Genomic DNA, 24,079 nt, shown 5'->3' on the forward strand with positions numbered 1-24,079 from the left:
TTTTAAAAAGAAATTCCAAAGGACATCAACAAAAGTTTAAAAAAAAAAAGAAAAACTCTTTCAGACTGAGCAAGTCAGAATAATTAGGTACAAATAACAGGACTCTAGGACCCCAGGCAGACAACAAGTTCTTTTTTTTTTAATATATAGATTTTTTTTTAAAGATTTTATTTATTTATTTATTCTTGAGAGACCGTGAGAGAGAGAGACAGAGACACAGGCAGAAGGAGAAGCAGGCTCCATGCAGGGAGCCCGATGCGGGACTCAATCCTGGAGTCTCCAGGATCACGCCCTGGGCGGAAGGCGATGCTAAACCACTGAGCCACCTGGGCTGCCCAGACAAGTTCTTATGTACTGAATGTTTGTCAGGGATTCTCCCCTTTTTTGTGCCAGACATGTCTTTGATAGTGTGATGAACTCTATGGACCCTTTTCTGAATAATGTTTTTCAGTGTAGAAAATAAAAAAACATAGGATTACTAAGGAAACCAATTATATTGATAACATTGCTGTCATAATAAATGTTTGCAATATAGGAATCCCATCTTATTCATGCATTAGCTATCATGACCTATAGGCAGGAGTAGTAAATATGCTACTTTCTCGAAGTATGGGTGAATGTGATTGATATTTCGGGACATCTGCAGTAATTCTAATATGACATGAAAATATCTACAATTTCCATTGGTAACAAAACACAGGCACTGCTTATATTACTGTATGTTTGTAACTGAAGGGAAGGCTAAATTAAAGTTGAAGGTTAGGGCAGCCCCAGTGGCGCAGCGGTTTAGCGCCGCCTGCAGCCCAGGGTGTGATCCTGGGGATCCAGGATCAAGTCCCACATCGGGCTCCTTGCATAGAGCCTGCTTCTCCCTCTGCCTCTCTCTCTCTCTCTCTCTCTCTCTCTCTCTTTCTCTGTCTCTGTGTGTGCATCTCTCATGAATAAATAAATACAATTAAAAAAAATAAAGTTGAAGGTTAGTGAAAATAATGACGTAAGCTTTCCCCACCCAAGTTCTTGTACATACTTTTTGGGCATCTGCAGACCCCAGCTTAAGAAGCCCCAGCTTAGACCAACCAGGAAGTGCTGAAGGTATAGCAGCTCCAGAAATTATGCCAAGGAGAGTTGCTCCTCCAACATTTGTTCTGTGCACCAGCTCTGTTACCTGACTGGTTTTAGAATCCTAGGGAGTGGGGTGAACTCACTCTTGAGGAATGGCTGCACCCACATCCTCCTGCCTTCATCCCTTGGGCACGGCTCTGGATGTAGGACCAGCTCATGTCAGCAGTTCTCTTTTGATTTGAATGTGTAGGTGTGGATACACCAGCAGACCTGACAAATAGTGCAAGTGCCAGGCTTGGGAAGAAGAGAGAAAGGAGGTAGAAATTCTCCCAAAGGGAAATGGTATTGAATTTGGGGAGGAGTGACAAAATCGGTGTCAATCCTACATTATTCAGAATATTTCACCTGATTTGGAAATAGCATTAAGATGCTCAAAGAAACTTGCTCATATTAGAGTTTATTTAGACAAATATAGCATAATGTCTTCCCAAACAGTTGCTAAAGGAACTTGGGTTTCCAAGGAAGAGATGCTGAGCTGTTAGAAGGCCAGGGTCCTGTAGGAGTACAACAGCCACCCTTATTCTCAGTTTCACTTTCCATAATTTTACATACCTGTGGTCAAACACGCTCCTGAGGCAGATAATCCTCCTTCTGAGTATCTTCGGAGAGTCAATAGCCTAACTATGTCACAGTGCCTATGTCCTTTGTGTCACTTCATTTTGCCATGTAGGCATTTTATCACACATCATCACAAAAAGAGGAGTGAGTACAGTATAGTAAGCTGTTTTGAGAGAGAGACCACATTCACATAACTTTTAATTACAGTAATAATTGTCCTATTTTATTATTATTAATCTCTTACTATACCTAACATAAATTAATCTTTATCATAGGTATGTATGTGTAGGAAAAAACATGAGGGTTTGGTACTATTTGAGGTTTTGGGTGTCCTTTGGGGGTCCTGGAACATATCCCCCAAGGATAAGGAGGGACTATTAAGTATTTCTGGAAACCTTAAATCCTATATTTGTAATTTTGTTGAATACTGATGTAATTTGGCTTATCTTTGTAGTCCAACACATGATAGAAGATGCATGTGTGTATGTATGTATGTGTGTATAAAACAATAAATCTAGTATATTGATTATATTCAGCTATTCTAATGCATTTGCCTTAGGTTTGCCCAATTCTGAAAGAGATGTGCTGAAATCTCCCACTCTAATTGTCCTTTCAGGTTTGCCCTATATCTGTGTTGGGCTGAAGTGCTGTGCTGTTGGATGCATACAGTGTTACGATTGCTCTACCTTTTCATACATTGTGCTTTTATCAATACATAATATCCATTCTGACCTCATCAACCTTACCTCTTGCCTCGTCTCACACGAATCTACTCCCTCCCACACTATTCTGTTTCTGTGTGTTCCCTGGGCCTCCAGCCTGCACCCCTTTATTCATTGCACCCTGTTAAGTGTTTTTCTTCCCAACATCCATCCTTCTTTTAACTTTTTTTTTTTTTTTACCCACTCTTTCAGTGGAAAAATACATTTCATCTCATTTGTTATAATGACCGATGGACCTGGTTTTCTTCCTTCTGTATTCCTTTTTCTTTTTTAAAATTTTGAGTTTTTTTTTTTAATTTTATTTATCTTTTCATGAGCGACACAGAGAGAGAGGCAGAGACACAGGCAGAAGGAGAAGCAGGCTCCATGCAGGGAACCCGACGTGGGACTCGATCCTGAGTCTCCAGGATCATGCCCTGGGCTCAAGGCAGGTGCTAAACCGCTGAGCCACCCTGGGATCCCCTGTATTCCTTTTTCTTAATTATTGATTTTACTCTGCACTTTTCTCTTACTTTGTCTTTAGTTTGGCTGATATATTAACTTGTCTTCCACCTTTTCTTCAAACTTATTCTCTACTCTTCCTAGATTATTTCAGTCCCTCCTCCTTATTTCTCTGTGATTTGAAAATAAAATTCCAGCTACTTTTCTCGCGAACACTCTGTAGCTCCCCGGCCCTCCTGGAGACGAGGCTTCAGAGCTTTTGTTTTTCCCTCCACTGCCTTCTCTGGCCAGCCAGAGCATGTCAGGGTGTGCACCCTGCTGTCCCCACAACCCCGTTCCCAGTTCTTGGTGTTGCTGAGATAGTTGAATGCTTTCAGTCTAGCAAACCATGAGATTTCCCCTTCATCATCTCCTTTTTACTTTGAGAATCTTTGTTTAGCACTTCCTTTGCATACCCACTCCATCTATGTAAACATACACAGGTATATATGAGCTTACAACTGTCTATCTTTAGTTACACATATATCAATATAATATAGACAGGGATATATGTAGATAGATGGTACATGTAGAGTTACTGTTTATTTAAGAATTTATTTATTGCACAATGCTAGTTGCCTGTTGTCCTCAATACCATTTTTTTTCACCCCAAGGCCTGAGGTGTAGCTTGTTGGTATACAGGATTCTTGAGGTGAAGTCCTTTTCTTCTGTAATTTCTAGGGGTTACTCCACTATCCTTTGGTTTCTAGGGTTGCAGATGAGAAGACTGACGCCAGGTTTATTCTTCTGTTCCCTTTGGGAGCAGAGTGTGATTTGTTCTGGGAGGTTCCAGAATGTTTTTATTACCCTTTGGAGATTTGGCACTGTTCAGAATGGCCAGATGCATGAGTATTCCCACATTGATCTCTCCTGGAATTCAGGACACCCGTCTTGTCCAAAAACATGAGTCTTTTTTTCCATTATTTGTTTAATTATTTCCTCTTTTTCATCTGTTCCTTTTTCTCTATCTGAGACTCTGGAGATTCACACCTTATAGGGCCTATCTTTGTTCTTCAAATCTCTTTTCCTTTCTGTTTTTCAAATCTTTTGTTCTGGTCATGAGTTCCTCTATGCTGTCTTTGCTCTGCACTTTGAAATTGTGTTTCTGATGGAGCTTTCCTAATACTGTTGGTTTGCTGTATTTTTTTTTTTTTATTTTTTATTCATGACAGACAGAGAGAGAAAGAGAGAGGGGCAGAGACACAGGCAGAGGGAGAAGCAGGTCCCATGCAGGGAGCCTGATGTAGGACTCGATCCCGGGACTCCAGGATCACACCCCAGGCGGAAGGTGGCACTAAACCGCTGAGCCACTGAGGCTGCCCTGGTTTGCCGTATTTACCACCCATCCTTCAATTCATGACTGTACTTTACGTTGTTTTTAGTTCAATAATCATATCTTTAGATAAGAATTTTGCATGTGTGTGCTATCTTCATAAGTGTTCTTTTATGTTCAGTTCAAATGAGTGCCTTCCACACAAGTGCTGTGGATTTCCTTTGCTGCCCCTAGGCCATGTTACTTGTCCTACTGGGCTCATTTCAGCTCATCTGTGGCAGCTGGGCAGTCCCATTGCTGATGGAGCAGTAAAGGTGGGGCAGGCAGGCCACTGGTTCCCTAGGCTCCTGAAGCCCTCTTAGCCCTGGCCCACCTGTTCTACTCCCCTGGGTTTATTCTCAGAGTGAGGAGGCTTTCCTATGCAGGAGGAGGAATAAGGGATGGGAACCTATGATTCTCTGTAGGATAAGCTCTTCGGGGATCCAGAGCTGCCCTGCATGTGCTCTAGGGTTCCTCAGCCTCTTATTGGAGCCTCTGCCCCACTGCCCATGATTCCTGTCTCAGACCTCACCTGCTCCAGCTGGTTGTGAGCCCCACCAGCCTCTGGGCTCAGAAGAGCCTGGTGGATTGGATTTGGGACAGAGAAAGCATGAAAAGGCATTTAGGGTAGGACTCTCCAGAATCCATCTCCGAACTATGATTACTTTATATTCATAAAAGTGAATCACAATTGGGATGCCTGGGTGGCTCAGCGGTTGAGTGTCTGCCTTTGGCTCAGGGCCTGATCCTGGAGACCCAGGATCAAATCCCGCATCGGGCTCCCTGCATGGAGCCTACCTCTCCCTCTGCCTTTCTCTCTCTTTGTGTCTCTAATGAATGAATAAATAATATCTTTAAAACAAAACAAAAGAAAGTAAATCACAATCATTGTAAAGGGAAAAGAAACCACTACAGAATGGTACAAAGTAGAAAGTGAAAGGATCTCTTGTTTCTGTCCATTCGCCCAGGGTAGCCACTATTAATAGCTTAGCAGGTCCTTCACATATTTTCTCCTTTCTTACATACTTATTTCTTTAAAAAAATACAAATGGGGTCGTACTATATGTACTGTTTGTCAATTTGTTAGCTTTTTTTCCCCTCAGTGTGTTAAGGACTTTTTTTTTTCCCCATATAGGCTTGCCACGTTTTTTTAAAATGACTATATGGCTTTCAGATGTGAAAATAACAAAACATGCTTAATGGATGGTTATTATATACAGTTTTCTCTATTATGAACAATGTTGCTTTGAAAAGCTTTGTGTACACCTGAATGTATTTCTGTAGACCAGATTGCTAGATGAAGGATACGTGGGTAAAAGAACATATGCTTTTTGAATCTCAATAGCTTCTATCAAATTTCCCTCCAGGAAGGTTGAGCTTGTTATTCTCCCATCTATGGAATATGAGAGTTGATGGTTTTCACACTCTGGCTGACACCATATTAACATTCTTTTAGTTTTTGTTAGTTTGATAACATAAAGTAATATCCTATTGTTGTTTTAATTTGAAATTTTAAAATTAGGAGTGAGGCAGTAATGTTTTTTCATGTGATTGTCCCCTTGTTTTTTTCTCTGTGAATTACTCCTTCATATTGTGTTCTTTCTTTTCCCATTGAATTGTTGGTCTTTTTCTGGATTCATAGTTCTTTCTAACTTAAGGAAGTTAGTTCCCTGGTTGTCATTTGCGTGGCAAAAAGGTTTCATAGAATATTATTTGTCTTCAGCTTTTTGTGGTGGTTTTTACTCTACTGGCATTTATGATTTTTGTATCAAACATTTGGCCTTTTTTCTTCAGGTTTCATATCTTTGTGGGAACGATCTTCCTTCCTTGACGATAGTATCAGTATAAAGAACTTTTATGGTTTCAGCCTTCACATGTAAATCTTTGATCTGAGATTTATTTTGATGTGAGAAGTAGATGGGGTGCCTGGCTGACTCGGTCGGTAGAGCATGCGACTCTTGATCTTGGGGTCATGGGCTTAGAGCTACTAAAAAAGAAAAAAAAGAGTGGAGAAGGGCTCCAGCTTGACTTGTTGAATTTTTTTCAATATGGCTTCTTATTTAATCCAGCATGTCAGAGTCCATCTTCTACTGACTAATCTGAGATGACACCTTCATCATAGATTACATTGCTGCATGACTGACTCTCTTGTTGAATGATTTAAGGTTTGCCCAAGGGAAAGCCTCGCGACTGGGGCATATTGGGAACCTGACTCCTGCGTGAGGGACACGGACACCACAAGAATTTCCAAGAGAGTGAGACTGAGCTTTCCCTCCTGCCTCTGCTTGGCTTCCCCTTCCGTGCTCATCTGCCTTTCTGTTACTGGTGTTACAGATATCTGAGAAGTACGGGCTGCCTGTGGAGAAGATCACAAAGCTTTATAAGAAAAGCAAAAAAGGGTAAGAAAGAAACAACTTACACTGACTTCCAGATCCAATCAATCTACATAGTACCTTAAAAAAAAAAAGATGGTGCCCATCTTTTGTTCTGTTGTCCACCTTTTATAAAAAGTGTGTGTCATCCTTACAAAGGATTGCTGAGCAGCTTACAAATGCAGAGCATTTTGGAGATCTTAATAAGAGAGGGAGGGAAGGAGACAGCACATTGTCTTGATGTCGGCTGAGATGTCCCATTCTAATGACAGGATAAGCCGGTGGAATAGAGAGGTTTAGAAGTGGTGAAGACCCTGGGGGGAAAGGCAGTGTCAACCCTGTGCAGGGAGCGGAGTTTATAAAGGATCACATGCTGCTCCTGGGATTGGTTTCATGTTGACACGTGAGAACCGTTCAGGGCATAGAAAATACCTGTGAGGTAATTATCAACAAAATAATCTAAATGATTATTGGACCTGCCTGTTCTCAGTGTTAAGAACAATACTTCATTTATTGGGGGAACAATACTTCATTTATTGGGGGCGTTCAGTAGATTCTGGGACTCTTGCACGTGCTTTGTATGCACCGCGCTATGACTCCTCCCCACGCCTCCAGCCTCCTGGGGGCTTCCTTGTGTATGAGGTTCTAAGAGGAGAGGCTATAGGAGCTAAGTTTAGTTCTAGGAGAGTTTCTGCTGAGTCAGCTTCTGGAGCTATTCTACAAAATGCAGAATATGGCTCTTTAAACTCTTCGCTGAGCCTCTGTCATAAAGGAAATTGATTATCTGAGATGCTCCGGCTTTCTGAGTGATGGGTCTCTTGGCAGATTGGGAATCAAATTTGGGAAACCTTTTCCACTGGAGCCCTTGTTGGCAAATTCACTTAAATGAACATTACAATTTTCTCCATGGTCAATGCAATAGGCTGAGCCTATTCCTTTGATGGTGATATTTGAGCGGTGTCTCAGGGTCTTACTGCTGGGCAGAAATCCTCATTGCAGACGTGCATGCCAGTGGTCATAACATTTCACTTCCATCGAGCACCATATTGGGCCCTGCACTAAATACGTTAGTCCTGACAGCAACTCTAGAGCAGGCTTCTTAGTTTGCAGTAGAATAAAACAAAAAAAAAAAACTTGCCAGATGATACATAGCTGTCAAATGAGTCAGTTCTTCAATGGCAAACTGAGATCTGTCTGATTTCCAAATCACGGACAGACCCTGGAAGTTGTTGATTCTCTTAAAACCAAATCCACTTGGGATAGTTGACCAAGGAGTAGGTCACATGTGGTGAAGTGTAAGCTTCAGAGTGAGGCAAAGCCAGTTTGCAGTCCAACTCAGCCAAGACCCAGCTGGATGAACCTGGGGAGCTGATTTCACTTCCCTGTACTCAGTTTTCTCATCTGCATGGTGGCGATGGTCAGGGCTGCTGGGAAGAATAAAGACAAGGTCTCTGAAACATTGAAACAAATTACATGCTCAGCAAAGGATAGCCACGGTTCTTGATTTTCCTCTTCTCTCACTATGGAGTACTTTCTTAAAGTGTGTTTTCTAGAGGCAGTGGGCTTAATGAAAACAGTTAAGGACCTGATTCTGTCAAGAGCTAACTCAGCGATTTCAGGCTTACCTCTCTGGGCCACAGTTTACCAGTCTATAAAGCAAGGGGGGTGGGGGGTGGATCTCTGAAGACCCATTTAATAAGGAGTCACCAGGTTAGTTCTGACAAATTGAGGCTTTATTTTCTTCAAGCTGGTTTCTGGGGAAAGAAAATATGATGAGGGTCTTTTCCTGCTTTATCTCCTCTCTCCTCCATCCTTTCCGGCCTCCCTTACCAAGGAATAGCTGAGGGGACCCCCTCCCCCCAGCCTGGAGTCTGCCCGTGCCCTCCACTTGTTGACGGCATCTTTGTTTCTTACCCCCCACCCCACTCCCTGGCAGCATCTTGGTGAACATGGATGACAACATCATTGAGCACTACTCCAATGAGGACACCTTCATTCTCAACATGGAGAGCATGGTGGAAGGCTTCAAGATCACACTCATGGAAATCTGAGCCCAGCTCTCGGCATCCCCTTGGCAGGAGCCCTCAGCGCATTCCTCCCCAGGAGAGATGGAGGCCCCAGCCTGGAACCCGGACACCCACCTCCCCCAACTCAAAACCACTGTTACAGACCACACTGGGAGCCGGACGAGGCACAGAGCCCCGGTTCTTATCCGTGTGTTGGGCCCATCCACAGGGTCCTACTGGAGCTGAAGCCTGAGGCCCTCAGGAACGTGTGCTGGGCCTGTCAGATACTTATTTATTCTCCACCTTCTTCGGGAACCCAGGGTCCAGGCCCGCCAAGGCACTGCTGGTCACTGCTGGCCTCAGATGAGACCGTCCAGAGCTTTCCCCCTCCAAGGGAGACACAGCCAATCCGTTCACTCCAGAGAGCCTGAGAATGCCCGGGCCCTTCCGCCTCACCTGCACTTCTCCTGAGTGGCTGGACCAAACGAGCTGCTGCCACTTTCTGGTCACAAACCTTCAGGCCACTCTGGGGAAGGCCATCTTGCTAAATACCTCCCAGGGTTTGTCACGAGTGGCTGCCAGGCCTTGTACAGGAAGACATTCAGCTGCCATGTAATTAGTAACTCAGAAGGCGTGCCTGGACATCGTGTACATAGTGTTTATAATATCACAATAATATATTTTACCCGTGGTACGTGGGCATGTTTACTGCCCCTGAGCTGTTGGGGAGGCGCTGGGAAGGGAAGTGGCCTCGGGTGTCAGGGACCCCGGGGGATGCCGAGGAGGATGCTGGGGGCACTCCCGCTGTGCGGGCCACTGTGCTGGGCTCCTGGCGACGCCCGGCCTGTGCCTCCGAGTGGCCCAGGCGGTGGGAAAGGTCAGGGCGTGGAGGCCTCGGCCCTCGGTTGAGGGGAGCTCTGCCGAGAGGCTGTGCTATCCCGGAGCCACCGCCGAGCTCCGTGGGGCTCGGGAGGGCCTGGCCCCTGTGTGGCACCTCACGGTTTACACGCACATCCTTCATCTCAAGTGGCTCCCTTACAAGCCCAGCAGCAGCTGAGAGCCGTGCCCACAGCTTAGCTCTGAATCCACAGGTGAGGGCAGCCTCCTGTGGCCGCCTCTGCTCCAGGCTGCTGGATGGTGGGGGCGGGGGGGTGCCCCCCCAGAGCGCTCTGGCTCTTCTGAAGGCAGCCTCCCGAGGAGGACTGGGAGAGAAGGTCTTGTCCTCCTGCACGTGCCCTGGGAGACAAAGAGGAGAAAGAAACGCTTCCCTAAACAATTATGAAACCATGAGCCGTCTTGGGGCGCTGTTCTCTTTGAAAGGACTGGTCAGTGGTCTGGGGTTTGCGTTCACCCATGTGGCTGAAGCACTAGCCTTTGGTAGTCAGCACGCCCTGCCCTCAAGATCCTGCGCTAGGACAGGTTCTGTGTAAAGGCCCAGATTTATTTGAGAAGCACTTTGACGTCTTACCTGGGGGGCTCTCTCTCTCCAAGGGCTCCCTGCCTCCCACCCCTTCTGCCCCTGAGGCCCAGAGCAGGCCAGAAGGGCTGTTTTCAGCCAGCTGTGTCTCCTCGAGGCTGCAGAGGATTTGAATGGAACAGAGGGCAGGGGCCGCACCTAGGGAAATGTCCGGGTGGTCTTATGGGGGCACCTTTCAGTGTGTCTTCTGGACATCTTACCCCTTCCTGTGGTGCCAAAGGTTTGCATCCTGGATTCAGTTCTGCTCCAGCCTGTTCCCTCCTCCCCACTCTGTCATGCCCTGAACAGTAGCTTGGGGACCTCACTGGGTACTGATGCAGCTCTGTTCTATGACAGACAAATTCAGTGTTGGAAATAGGCACTTCCCATGCACCTGACTTATCCGTTCCGTCCTCTGGAGTCTGTGCCCCAGTAGTACCTGCCATTTCATCTGCCAGTCATGTTTGAACCCGCCCCTCATGTTTGAACCGGCCCCTGAGGCAAGGAGCATGGGAAGTGCATAGTATATAAGATACAATTTTGGGCAGTCTGACACAGGTAGCCCCACCCTTCTTTCTCTAGTCTTGTGGGAAAATGTTTGCTAGTCCTGCCCTAGGCAGAGGATGAATCAGAGATGCTTTTTCATTTGTTTCTGATCCCTAAGCAATCACTGTAGTGACCCCTACCTACCAGAACAAAGAATGTGAGGCCAGTGCCACCCAAGGGTGGTGCAGAGCATCACCTCCCATCTGCTCTGCTCCCAACCCTTACCCTGTCCGCTCCATCCTCAGAGTGCCCGCGGCTTAGCTTGGATGTGTCCTCCACCATGTATGTCAGCAGAGCTTCGATGAGCACAATTTTCTGAGCAGAAGCACTCTAGAAAGATAGGAAAAACTGACTCCTCTGCTTTTGTCCCTTAAGTTAATCACACTGAAATAAATATGCTTTTTAAAAAATCCATGTAAAATGGGGGACATGTCAAACAAGTATTTTTCTTATATGTATCCAAGTTGCTTAGACTTAACAGGTGTTTGGAAATTGGGACCAACAGCAAAATGCAGTCAGATATCATCTTGGACTTGGATCCTAAAAGACTGAACTCAGAAACTTAGGAGGCATGAAATGAATCAACATTTATTTTCCTTCTTATTTAAAGTTAGGAAAATGCAAGAGAAACAGGGTTTGTGCCAAATTCTCTGAATGGCCCGTTCTTAAAAACGAGTGAGGGAGATTGATAGATGGACAATTTGCTTTCATGTTTTAAAGAAAAAAAAGGCAAATGTAACTTAATAGTTTTGTAAATGGGAGAGGGGGAATCTATAAACTATAAATACAGTTATTTTATTTTTTGTACATTTTTAAGAAGAAAAAATAAATATTCATAATGTCAGAGTAAATGACAATGTCTGGTGTTTTCTGTGAAGTGGGTGTTGGGGCTTTTTGCCCTGTTGGAAAGAAGCTGCAGCGTGGCCTTGGGAAGATTCTAGGCTGCCCCTGGGCACTTTCGGGTCTTAGGCCTTAGTACAGCAGGTGTGTCCTCTTCCTGTGGATTGTACTCCACCCCAAGGTTACACAAGAAGAGAGCTAAAGAAATCAAGAGGCCTTCATTGTGACAGTGGCGTCCCACCTGGGTGGTCATTCTTGGCCAACTCCCCAGAGCGGACGGTAGTTTCTGCCTGCCCGCTTTTACCTTCCTCACTCCCAGTGCACTCACCCCCACCTGAGTTATCTCTTTAGTTCATCTGTACCAGCCTCCACAGAGACTGAAACCTGATGGCTAAAACTCCAATGACAGCATGACAGTCTTGCCCCGCTGCCTCCCCACTGAGCCACCAAGCTCTTCAGCCATCATCCACCAGAGCCTCTCCACTCCAATCAGCATTTCTACATCCTTCTGCAACTCACGTTGTCTACGTCCACAGCTGTCAAATCTTGGCTTAAAATTTGCCTCGAAAGGGCACCCGGGGTGGCTCAGTGGTTTAGCACTGCCTTCAGCCTAGGCCTGATCCTGGAGACCCGGGATCGAGTCCCACGTCGGGCTCCCTGCATGGAGCCTGCTTCTCCCTCTGCCTATGTCTGTGTGTGTGTGTGTCTCTCTCATGAATAAATAAATAAAATCTTTTAAAAAAAATTGCCTCGAGAAAGTCTTTTCTGACAACTTCACTCCAGTGGCAACCCCACTGGCACCTCAAGCAGCTTCTATGCCTGGATCAGGGCAGGGGAGAGGAGGCTGGGGTGGAGCTGATGGAGGAGACTTCTGGAAGGATCATGGGATTAGCAATGGGCCACAAGGCCTTTTTGCCATGATCCATGCTCCACAGCCCCCATGGGTGGTTGAGTGGACCCACAGGCCTGTCTAGGTCCTACAGAGGATGCAGCTGGTCTCCACATCTGCCCTGAGGTAATCACTCCTGTGGCCCATGGCAGCAAAGGCACTGCTGCTCAGTGACCTCTGCTTGCCATGTGTGCCACCCTGTCCCCCACCTCCCTGTGCAGGACTCAGGTCAGGTAGGTGAGGATGACTAGTTGTCAGGGCCACAGGGGCCAATCCTGGCTCTTGCCTCCACTCTGCTAATTCAGTTCAGTTACTAGGGTCCAGGCACTGTGCCCCACGCTGGGGACAAAGAGGCGGGTTAGACACAGTCTGCCCTTTGAGGCAGTGATTCATGTGCAAAGTGGCCTGGCATCATTAGTACGGTAATAAGGGCTCACCCCAGGAGAGCGGGGCTGGGTCATAGCTGCAGTTCTAAGACACACAACCTCTCCCACCCTTAACACTTCTTGTGCAACATGAGAAATCACCAGTGTGAATCTCACTTTGGGAAGGCTGCCAACTCGAGTGTCTGAGCCCATATATCTGAGGGTCAATGGGAATGGGAGAGGAGACGTCACTGTGTCAGTTCAGGTCCTCTTAGAAGCAGACCAAGATGGGATTAGACATTCAAGAGATTTATTGCGGAGAATGCATACGAACGATAAAGGGGAAATGAGCAGGGGGAGAGGGAGAGCATACGGACTAACCCCTGCTGAAGGAGGGAAGGGAGAAAAGAAGCCTGGGCGGGAAGAGCCTCAGACTGCCTCGGCCAGGACCCCCACAGAGTCCTTGCATGAAGGTCACATGCAGGAAGAATCCCGTGTGGGGCAAGAATGGCCCAATAGCCTTGCCTCGTGCAGTCGCTGACTGGGAGCAGCCCCAGAGAGTGAAGCCTATCATCCCGTGAGCTGTGCTTGCAGCAGCAGGGGCTCCAAAGGGAAGATCTGAACAGCCCTCTGGTGACCACAGCCAACCCCTCCTGAAAGGTCTCCCATAGCGTCGCTGGATGCTCTATTACAAGTAAATGTTCCTTGAATGGGTTTCCTGGTCTACCCTTCCTACATAGAACATACCCTTTTATGTTATACCTTTTGTCCTCAGGGTCCTTCATCCCTACACTTTACCGAGATCTGCTGAACAGGTGCATGGGTTAATTTTAGAGACCCTGGAATTCTAGGAAACACAGTGGGCGGGCCTCTGATCAGCAAAGCAGCAAAAGAGAAGGGGATGTTGAAAGGGCACTAAAGACAAATGTCAGCAGCTTGTTCCCTGCATAGCAAACACCCTTCGTGCACCACTCAGGAAAGAATTTGATTGCAGCTCTGAGGTAGACATAGATGTAGATTACTTTGTGATTGTATTCAAGGTGCTGGACAAAACTTATCAGCTGAGCTGTGAGCTTGGCCTCCCACTTCTTTCCTAATCCCCCCGACCCCCAACCTCTGAACATACACACATCTCCGAGACTATAGCACTCGGTGTTGTGTTGGGTCACCATGAACACTCGTGCGAGCACACAAAGTGGTTAAATACTGGTATTGGAAAGATACCTTTTGTGAAAGAGTCTGTCCATCTGTCTGCATGTATATGACATACCAGTAGCAGCTTTGGGTATTTAATAAGGGCCATTGAGCTACCCAGAATTGTAAAACCTTTCACCTAGAGAAGTCATAAAATGCCATCTATTTCCTGGAATAGTGTTGTGAAAAGTAGTCATGAAATAAGCCTCTCTAAGGCCCTTGCCTCTCTGAGCTGCCCTAGGGGGTTAGCTCCATAATGTGGAATGTTCTCCAAGTGACCATTGTTTGTAAGCCCAGGGATGTCTGAGACCATGCATGGCACATTAGCACACAGTGCAGCAAATACCCAGGACATACCTAAGTCATGATTCACATTCAAGTGCAGAAAAACCCATTTGAAATGAATATACCATCAGTTATACCCTTGGCCTGAACATCTTTTCACTGTGCAACAACCTTTCTATTTTAGGTGGATTTAGCTGATGCTCTGCTGCCTTGGAAAATACAAGGCTCAATGTTCTTTCTCTTGTTTCTTCAGCCATCTCAAAAAACAAAACTTTAGCAGTGTGCTAGGCATACTCAAACCAAGAGAGGCATGTGTGACGTATGTCCATTTCTTCCAAAGATAGGTCTTGTGATCTCTCTACCTTGACTTAACACTCAGACTCCTCCTCAACCAGTGTGCCCCCTCCATCCCTGGACCAGGTTCTGAGGGAATCCAGCTGGGTTGGAGTATTCGAACAACATCCTGAAAATAGAAGCCTCGGGGTTGGAAATTTGCTGGAAAACAGCAGGTTGGCCTCCGACAGGTGCAGGAGTGCAGGCTCCTGATCAGGTTGGTAGCTGCCAGCCACCTCACCATTGGAGCCATGAACAACAAGGTGCTGCTCATGCTCAATACTCATGAGTGTCCATTGTTGGTCCACAGGGACAAACTATGAAGACAGAACCCCTGTGGGTCAACTCAATTCCTACAGGAGGTCTAGTTGGCCCATGAGACACCTACTGTAGCTGACCCCCAGTCCCTTTTTCCTAGATTTGCTGGAGGTAGGGCCAATGATAATGACAAAACAAAAACAAAAAAACCCTCATATGAATTTGCTTTGAGGGTGTGGAGTCATCTTTTCATGTCATCTTTTCTATCAACTCTTCTCCAGACTGAGAGGGTGAGACAGGGGAGAAGAGGATGTTCATTTGTAACTGAAGAGGAAGTTGCCTTCCATTGCACCTAATGTTTGGACTAGAATTTGCGGCTCCAGTTACAAGGAAGGAGGGGAGGTGGGAAGACAGTGAAGGTGAAGAAGTGCATGGGTAGAGAGAAGTAAAGAAGCCCATGTACAGACCAAGGATGCTTTCGGACAGGGCTTTGGGCTCAGCACTTCCCACATTCCTCCCTCATGAACCCTCGTTCCTGTGCTTCTAGGGCAGAAGCCATGCCTGGAGGGGGTGCAGTATCAGCACCTGGACCCTCACTTGGTCAGCAGTTGAGGCATTAAACCCTCCTGTCCCAGACAATCACATGAGACAACATGCTTGAATGCCAAGCTCAGGCAACATGAGGTCATGGTTCAGGGGCCACTCCATATGATAGGACCTATACGTATACTCACTTGATCCTTGAACAACAGGAGTTTGAACTACATGGGTCCACTTACATGTAGATTTTTTTTCCATAAATACAGGATAGTACTATATCTGTAGTTTCTCTTCCTTGTGACTTTCTTAATAACTTCCTTGTACCTAGCTTACTTCATTGTAAGAATACAGTGTATAATACATATAACATACAAAATAGGCATTAATTGACTGCTTATGTTACAGGTAAGGCTTCTGGTCAATAGTGGGTGATGAGTAGTTAAATTCCAAGGAGTCAAAAGTTATATGTGGATTTTTGACTGCACAGGGGAGGGGGCCTGTATCCCAAATCCTCTCATCGTTCAAGGCTCAACTGTATATTATTAAATCCATTTGTGGAAAGGGTCCCCTGGGACATACAGGAAGGATGGAGCAGCACCCTCAGCTCCCCTGCCCCACCCTAAGCAAGTATGAACAGTCGGCCACTGTGTATTGTCCTTCAAGTCATAAGCCACTTTATTCCAGTCCCTTGAACATCCCAGACTGGCTTGATTTCAGACAGAACAGACTCCATTTCCAGAGGTCCCACACCACAGCCATGACAATGAACAGCCCGGCAAAGGAGTGACATAAACCTTTAGTCATCCAGCCTTCTGGGTGCTGCAGAGTCCGCTGGCTGACTTTAAGTGCATTGGACTAGACATACAAAGCCCTTCCTGGGAAGGAGTAGAAGGAGAAAAACAACCATCAAGAAAATACAGACAGGGTCAATGGCAGGCCAGGACAGGGCTATTTGCGTACATCCCAGGCATGTCAGCATTCATTAGCCACACGTCTGGCTCTGTTTTCTCTCCTAAACAGCTGGAGCCCCTCTTGCTCCTCACTCCAGCTCTCAGTTGGAGGGAACTGGTTGAGTCTGGTTCAACAAAATGTCCTGACTGAGGGTAGAGTCTAGGGGGCCCTGCCCAAGCAGTAACTGACTCCCCTTCTGAAGAGAACTGAAAGGGGGAACTAGGTCTTCAGTCCACAGTGGGTTGGGTGGCAGTGGGATGCGCCTCTGCTGGACCTCTCACCCACTCTGCCCTCCACTCTTAGGTTAATTCCCTAGTTTTCAAACCTAGATCTTACCACTTGCCTTATGGAAGAATTTGGCAAGTCTCAGGATAGACCCACTGTGAGGAACTGACACTCAGATGAAGATTATTTTACCATGTCTCCAAATTTCATCCTGCAAAGTTGATGCATTTTGGACAACCATACAAATTCAGATTTTTGCTACCAGTTAAAAGGGACTCAAGTAATACAGAAGAACATGGAGTTAGAATGGGCTCAGCATCATCTTCCTCATAGTTACATTTGTCTTTCTGTGGGTCATGATCTATAGAAAGTAGCTTGGCCACAGGTAAACCCACTAGGGACCTCTCTGCCTCCTCCTGGGGCAAGTTCTCCTCATCTACATCCTTGAGTGTTTGGACTTCCCCAGGCCTACCCTTGTGAAGATATGACTTACTTGTGATCAGCAATTTTTATTCTTAACTTTCAATTCCAGTTAGTGTATGTGAGGTCACCAGACCAAATGGTGACTCAAATTTGCACTGTCACTTCTGAAAATTGAAATCTGCATTCAAAGAACGTGGTGGTGGAAAATACTTTTGGATTCCCCATAGTGGGCCCTGGAAATCACAGATGCACTGGCCCTTGCCTTGCCCAACCTCTGACTCTTTGAAGGGGCCCTGGGGGCATGAAAAGATCAACATTGTAGATACAGCTCCCTAACCATAATATGGATTAAATCATTGGGAAGTTCCAAGAATTTGTCTCGTTTTGTGAGTTTTGTTTTTGTTGTTGTTTCCAGGTCAACAGAATATTGATCTACTCAGAAAAGCACCATCCCTTCAATCTAATACAATTGAGCTGCTGGGCTGAGTGACCTAACCATTGCCTCACGTCTCTCATCAATATTAGCCTTCTGGTGTTCCGATTGACATGGCCAGTTAAACCTGCCCTACTTCTATTCTGCAGATACCACCACTCTGGAAATGCATTCAAAATTAAGGTTGGGCCCTAGTCATGGTGACTTTGTACTTCTCTGGAATATATAAAATATACCTGTTGATTGGTGCATTTGTGCAAAGACAGATATGACTTTAAAACAAGACATAGACATTCATTATAGTTGGCTTACTTCACATTAAGCTACTAAAAACAGTCTTCTGTAATAAGATTGTATTAGTGCTCACTAAACATGCATTCATTTAAACAAGGCAAAACACTTAATTTGGTCTGCAATACCCAATATTTTATATACAGCAGTCTTTTTTTTTTTTTAATCACAATAGGCAACAAGATGGGTCTGGTTTTGTTTTATAAGTTACCATTTGTGTTTAATTTCCAAAGAAACTCAGCTCAACTAGTGTAAACGTGTGACGAAATAGCTGAGCCACCTTTTTCCTCTTCTCTATGAATTTACCTTGAAATGTTCACAGCTTAGACACTACAGCCTGCTGGGGGAGAGGGGGTGGAGTGGAGGCCTCCATGCCCCTTTCATAGCCTGGCCCCAGAGGGTCCCTTGTCCTTGGGGAGCCGGCACCTGGTGCCATCACCCCGAGGGCATGTGACTCCAGACTCAGGTGGGGAGTTTTGTTTTTCAAACAAGCCCCTGGAAGCTTGCCACAGAATCACTGGACTGGATGGTTTTCCCTTCTCTTGCCTCCCCGAGTCTTCAGTTTTAGAACAGAGACATTGGAATCAGAAGAAAAATAACAATAATAACAATGAAAAATCATAGGACAATGAACACCACAGTCCGTGCACTGCAGCACTGTCCATGCTCTCCACGGGGGCTCTGGGCGTTCCCACGACGAAGGAAGCTGACGGCGACACGGAGGAAGGTGCCTCTGACCGCACGGGGGACGGCATCACCATCAATATTGTTTGGCAAAAAAAAAAAATAATAATAATAATTGTTAAAAAGAAAGGTCGAAGGGGAACACAAGCAGCTCTATCATCTGCGGGGTGCGGGGCTCAGAACTGGCCGGCACTGCTGGGGTCACACTGCAGGAGGCGCACTATGGACGGGTCGCTCTTGGCTCCTCGGATGAACTCCTCCAGGGACAGTTTTCCTAGGAAGCAAGAGGACAGGTGAGCGGAGGCGAGGCGGGGGCGTCCCTCGGCGCCTGGGGCAGGAGCGTCCACCTTGGCCCGCCCGCTCGGCCGCTCCGGTGGGACCCCCGGGGGCCGCGGCTCGGCTCCTGGGAGCCCACCCACGGCGGTCGGGTCGGATTGGGTCGGGTCGGGTCGGGTCGGCCGCTGGCCCCGCACCAGGCCTGCCTGCGCTGTGGCTCCCGGGCAGGAGGCTCCGCATCCGCCGCACAGCTGTGGCCTTTGCATTTTTAAGCGAGCAGGCTGCACTGGAGCACTGAGCACCGAGCACCGAGCACCGAGGCCATGGCGGGGTTCCCGGGCTTCCCCGAGCCTTCCGGGCTCCCTGAGGGATGCTTGGCTTTGCTGTAAGTCCTCTCCCTACACGGGAGCTGAGGGATCTGGGGGGGAGAGGGCCCCTTCTTTTGGACAACATGTGAGGAGGCTGCCCCCCATCCAGAGTGAGGAGAATGAAGAGGTGTGGTCCCTTGGGCTGGAGGAGGGACACTTGGCCCCCCTAGGACCCACTTCTGTGTCCCCTTCCTTCCTAAGTAAGCAGGGATATGTGTTGATCTCCCTTCTGGAAGCTCCCTCTGTCATACTGTTAGGGAGGGCAAAGCATCCCCCCCTCGCTGGCCAGAAGGTGCCCCCTCCTTGGAAGGGGCCGCTGGGCCTGCTCCTCCAGGAGCTCCCAGAGGGCCTGCTCCCTCTGCCCTCCCAGGGCAGCCCAGTGCCCGCCGGGCTCAGCTCGTCTGCGTGCCCTTGGGCCTCACACTAGGTTCCTGCCTCCAACAAACTCTATCCTCCACCTCAGTGACTGCTCCCTCATCTCTCAACTTATTCCACGCCGCAGGAGGGGTGCTCTCCACTGAAGCCCTCACCACCCCCCACTCAGAGACATCAACAAATACGCTTCCCTTAGCCACAAAGCCCTCCCCCAGCACCTGGTTTAACCAGATCTACGTTAGCGGCAAGAAGGAGAAAGGTGGGCTTTTATTTATCTGTTTATTTTTAATATGAGGCCACCTCTAGGCTTTGTGTCCTGGTCGTTTCTTGTGAGCTGAGCCCCTGCTCCAGCAGTGGTGAAAATGGTGATGACTTCCTGGGTCTGAAAGGCTGGCACGAGGGGAGGAGGCTGGAAGTGGCCACTTGCACCCGTCAGGATCTCCCAAAGGTGAGCTCTGGGAACCTCCAGCCTGCAGCAGCGGGCAAGCCCAACTTCCACCTCTGTGTCTGGGTCTCCTGGGTTAGCTCCCCATGTGCTTCTGAGTAGACTCCAGGGCTAACTTGTCTGTGGGTCCAGACTTTTCAAGTCCTCAGCCAGGGGCTAGATGCAAAGAGCTTTCACCAAGAGGAATCTAATGTCAGGAGACTCTAGGTGAGGCCTCTGCTCCAGGTGGGGGCACCAGCCTTGGCCTGGGGGTCCCAAAGCAAAGCATCAGGTCTCCTGGTCAGACGGATTCCTCTGACTCCTCCAGACTTAGAGCCCCTCCTCCTCCCTGGTACAGCTCCCACCCCCTCCCCACTCTTCCCCTGAGGAAAACACAGGGCTTTTAGCAGTGAGAGGTGTTCCAGGAACGCTACCCCGCTCAGGGCTCTGTGATCCCCTAACCCCTTGCCTATAACCAGCACACAGTGAGGGTTTTGTCCTGCGGTGTCTACACCTCTGCTCACCTGCTCACCCAAGCAGTGGGGCCCAGAGCAGGACCCAAACCCACCTGTGCTCCCCCGGAGCACCAGCAAACCTTGCAGCTCAAAATCAGCAAGTTCAGAGACTGTTAAACAATTTCATTTGTTTAGTCTTTACAGAACAATCAAGCTATTTGCTATGAATTAAGGGGCATAAGGGGAAATAGGATGTAACTATTTGCTTTGTGCAGGAAGCAAAGCAAGCAGATTGGCCCGCACCCCACAAAACCAGAGTCTCTGGCAGCTAGTGCCCCAGAGGGGCAAGGGGGTAGAAAGAGAGGCCCCTGTGCCACAAAGCCTCCCGTCGTTCTGTCCACCAGTGCCATATGGTTATACAAAGTGTTCACACATCGCTGACAAGATTTGCTGGGGGCACCCAGCGGAAAGGGAGCTGGTAATAACTGCAAGGGCCACAGGTGATTCTGGGTTTCTTACGCACCAGGCTCAGTGCTCAGTACTTTACATTCATGTGTCGCTCTGCCTGCCGTTCTGCCTACTTGTGCTCTCCCTCTCTCTCTCTCTTTCTCTCAAAAAAATTTTAAAAATTAAAAAAAATATTAAATTTGGGTGTCACATCTGAATAGGGCTGCCAAATTTGGCACATAAAATATAGGATGCCCGGATTAACATTAAATTTCAAAAAAAAAAACAATAATTTTTTTCATAGAGGTGTGTCTCAAATATCACATAGGGCATACTTCTATAAAGAACATCATTTGTTATTTATCCAAAATTCAAAGTTGATTGGGCCTCTTCTATTCCATCTGGCAACCCAACATCTAAAATCCACTATTCTTGAGTTGGAAATCCAATCTTCCTTTTCACTTTGGATTTGTTTTGAATCATCTTGTTGGGTTTGAATTGTGGGTGGCACCCTCAGGGTGGGAACTGCTGGCCAGCTCACTCTCCTTCTCCCCTTGTCCACAAGGCTGGGGAAGACCACTTGGCTACAGGAAACCCAACACCTTAGGGCATGCACGGAAGAGCCCAGCTGCACCCCCTGGGCAGGCTGGGGTGAAAGCCACCAGGGTTTGGGTGGAATGATGCCAAGTCTTTCTCTGCTTTCTGATTAGCTGAGCTGCAGGGATCCAGCCTGTTGGGGCCGAGGACTACTTTGGTCCTCTGGTCTGGCTGCTGGGGAGCTTGTGGGATAAGCCACTTTCACAAAGAGCCGTGAGCCAGGTCCTTGTGGCCCATATATTGTCCCTGAGTGGCGTTTGCCTGCCTTGCTGGCCCCTGCCCCTCCAGCAGTCCCCCCTGAGCACAGCAAAGCAGACATGGCCTCCTACCATCTCTGTTGGTGTCCATCTGGCGGAAGATCTTTTCTGTCCTTTTCTCTGGGGTTGACTCATCTTCAGGCATTTTCATTACGGAGGAAACCATCTTATAGATTGCCTGGGGACAGAAACAAAGTGATCGTAAGAAACCCAATAGTCTTATCATTAAACCTCCCAGATATAAGGGTGAAGGGATGTCTCCCATCAGCACAGGGAGTCCTGTTCCTGTTGTAGAAAACCGGTGTGTAGTGACTAGTGAGAGAAGCCCCGAGGGCAGAGCTTGCTCCAGCAGTGAGAACCCTGAGTCTCAGACTTTCCTGTGCATGTGAATCCCCTGGGGATCTTGTTTTCTGCTGGAGAGGGTGGGGTAGGGGTTATGGAGGCCTGGGATTCTGCATTTCTAACAAGCTCCTGTGTAGTGCTGCTATGGCTGTCCTGAGAACCCCTTGTAGATGAAAGGGCAGCAGTCGGATCGCGCTATGCATTGAACCCTGGCCATTCCTAACGCAGGGTCTTCCACAGACTTGGAATCCCTAAGTTTGGAGGATTCATTCAAGAATATCTGGACCCCTCCAACTCCCATCACCTCCTCTCAGGCTCTTCCTCCTCTCTCAGCTTTCTTCTGTTCCGCTTCTGTTCTCCTTTATCCATTGTTAGTTGTCTTAGCTTCCCCATGTCTTTTCTTTTCCTCCTCCCTTTCTTCATATAATTAAACATATTTATGTGAAGCCTCTTAAAGATTCTGTTGGAGAGGATGAGTTTCCTCTGCTCTTCAAAACCCTTCTAAATGGACATGAGACAGACTAACAGGAGAAAATCAAACTTAATTGAGTACCTACAGGGAATCCGCACAGACATCAAAGATTCCAAAGACAGGCAAAATGAAGCATATATGTCTTCTTGACTTAAGGAGAAGGAGTAGGGATCTGGGACTTCAAAGGGAAAGAGTGTAATTCAGAGGAAGATGAAAAAGAGCAAATATTTGGTAAGCAAATGTGTGCTGGGCCACTCGGAAACACTGGGACATGGAGGACTTTGATCCAATGCCCCCAGCCATGCCAGGTCCCTCCCCGTCTATCATACCTAGTTCATATGATGTAGTTCCCTGTGGTGACGGCTCTCTACCTGGAGCAGGGCCTCTCCCTAAATTCTTTTTAGGCAGTCATGGGAGAGGTGAAGAGCTGTTCCTGAATCTGCTGGGTTTCAACTGCTTTTTAACTCAAAATAATCTTCATGCCAAAGTGCCCATCATGGGGCAGCCTGCCCTTGGCCTCCACAATTCTTCAGTTTGTCAAGAGTTATGTGCTCTTTCCTTAGAAACCAGACAAATGTGCTTGTAGATCTGCACTCACTGTTTCAGACAGCTTCAGGGGCTTGTGGATTCAGGGGCACATCCACAGACCCCAGGTAAAGAAAATCCCTCATCTCAGTTAACCCCCTCCCCATTTCTCAAGCCTTCATCCCTTCACTCAGCCATCCCCTAACTATTTATCGATCAGCTATGATGTGCCAGGCCTAGCTGCCCCATCCTTGCCCTCATGGGCCTATTGTCCAATGAGGCAAATATAATAGGGGAGCCTTCCTTGCTAGGAGGATTAGGCAGGCTTTCCCAAGGAGTGAAGGCAGCAAAGAGGTGAGCAAAGTGGAGAATTCACAGAGGAAAAGGACAGAGGCAAAAATGTGCCTAGACACTTGGGTAGGAGGAATGGCAAGAAGGCTGAGAAAGTGAGTGCAGGGGGGCCTGTTATAAGATGTGGCTCTGAAGCAGATCAGGACAGACCACGGGGGCCTCAAAGAGCATGTGAAGGTATCTGTATTTCTCCAACAAGCAGCAAAAAAAAAGATAGAAGTGATATTAAATTTGATTTTTCCTATTTTCACCTACTTTCCAAGTCCACCTCTACTCCCTTACTTACAGGCAATGGTGTTCAGAGAATTAAAAAATTATCATTCACTGGGACACCTGGGTGGCTCAGCAGTTGAGCATCTGCCTTCGACTCAGGGCGTGATCCCAGGGTCCGGGACCGAGTCCCACATTGGGCTCCTTGCGAGGAGCCTACTTCTTCCTCTGCCTCTCTCTCTCTGTCTTTCATGAGTAAATAAATAAATTTTTTTAAGAAAGATAAAAAATTATCATTCATAAGTTACTCATCAGTTATTTATTGAATACTATGTGCTAGGTAGTGGAGAGTCAATGGTCAAAATGACCAATATGGTCTTTCTTATTGTATAGCTTACCAATCCTCTGGCAAAGGGCTTAGGAGATGCTGTATTGGTGACCAGAAGCACCCTATTTTATATAAGCACCATTTAGATGGGTAGAGTGATTCCAGTGATGTCTTAGTAACTGTTATGGAAGTCTTCACCAAGACTACCTCTGGATCCCATAATGATGGGTAAACTCCCTGGTCTGGAGCATTCCTTAAAACTCTCAGTCTTTAAGATTTGGTGTTCATGAAATTTTCCTTCTTAGAATTCTGATGGGAAGTCAACAGTGTAATAACCCAAAGATTATTTCCTTGGTTGAACAAATGA

The 24,079-nt window shown here is 47.1% G+C and overlaps 2 protein-coding genes across 20 annotated transcripts in view; one reads left to right on the top strand and one right to left on the bottom strand.

Moving 5' to 3' along the window:
- The window catches only part of GRHL2 (grainyhead like transcription factor 2), a 157,843-nt gene extending 146,418 nt beyond the window's left edge, over positions 1-11,425 (top strand). For all 5 annotated transcript variants that reach the window (XM_072774067.1, XM_072774064.1, XM_072774065.1 and 2 more), the window contains 2 exons: positions 6,529-6,593; positions 8,503-11,425. In XM_072774067.1, coding sequence (XP_072630168.1) covers positions 6,529-6,593; positions 8,503-8,617 — 180 coding nt within the window. In that variant the 3' untranslated portion in view covers positions 8,618-11,425. The remainder of the gene's footprint in view (positions 1-6,528; positions 6,594-8,502) is intronic.
- A 4,502-nt stretch (positions 11,426-15,927) lies between these two features.
- Positions 15,928-24,079, bottom strand: part of NCALD (neurocalcin delta) — a 370,439-nt gene continuing 362,287 nt past the window's right edge. For 14 of the 15 annotated variants that reach the window (XM_072774075.1, XM_072774073.1, XM_072774070.1 and 11 more), the window contains 2 exons: positions 21,557-21,662; positions 15,928-18,559 (listed from right to left, as the gene is read on the bottom strand). In XM_072774075.1, coding sequence (XP_072630176.1) covers positions 18,462-18,559; positions 21,557-21,662 — 204 coding nt within the window. In that variant the 3' untranslated portion in view covers positions 15,928-18,461. Of the gene's footprint in view, positions 18,560-19,566; positions 19,995-21,556; positions 21,663-24,079 lie in introns of those variants that run through there. The other variant, XM_072774084.1, reaches the window with a different exon arrangement.

This window comes from Canis lupus, chromosome 14 (assembly GCF_048164855.1).
Source record: "Canis lupus baileyi chromosome 14, mCanLup2.hap1, whole genome shotgun sequence".
Lineage (NCBI taxonomy): Eukaryota > Metazoa > Chordata > Mammalia > Carnivora > Canidae > Canis > Canis lupus.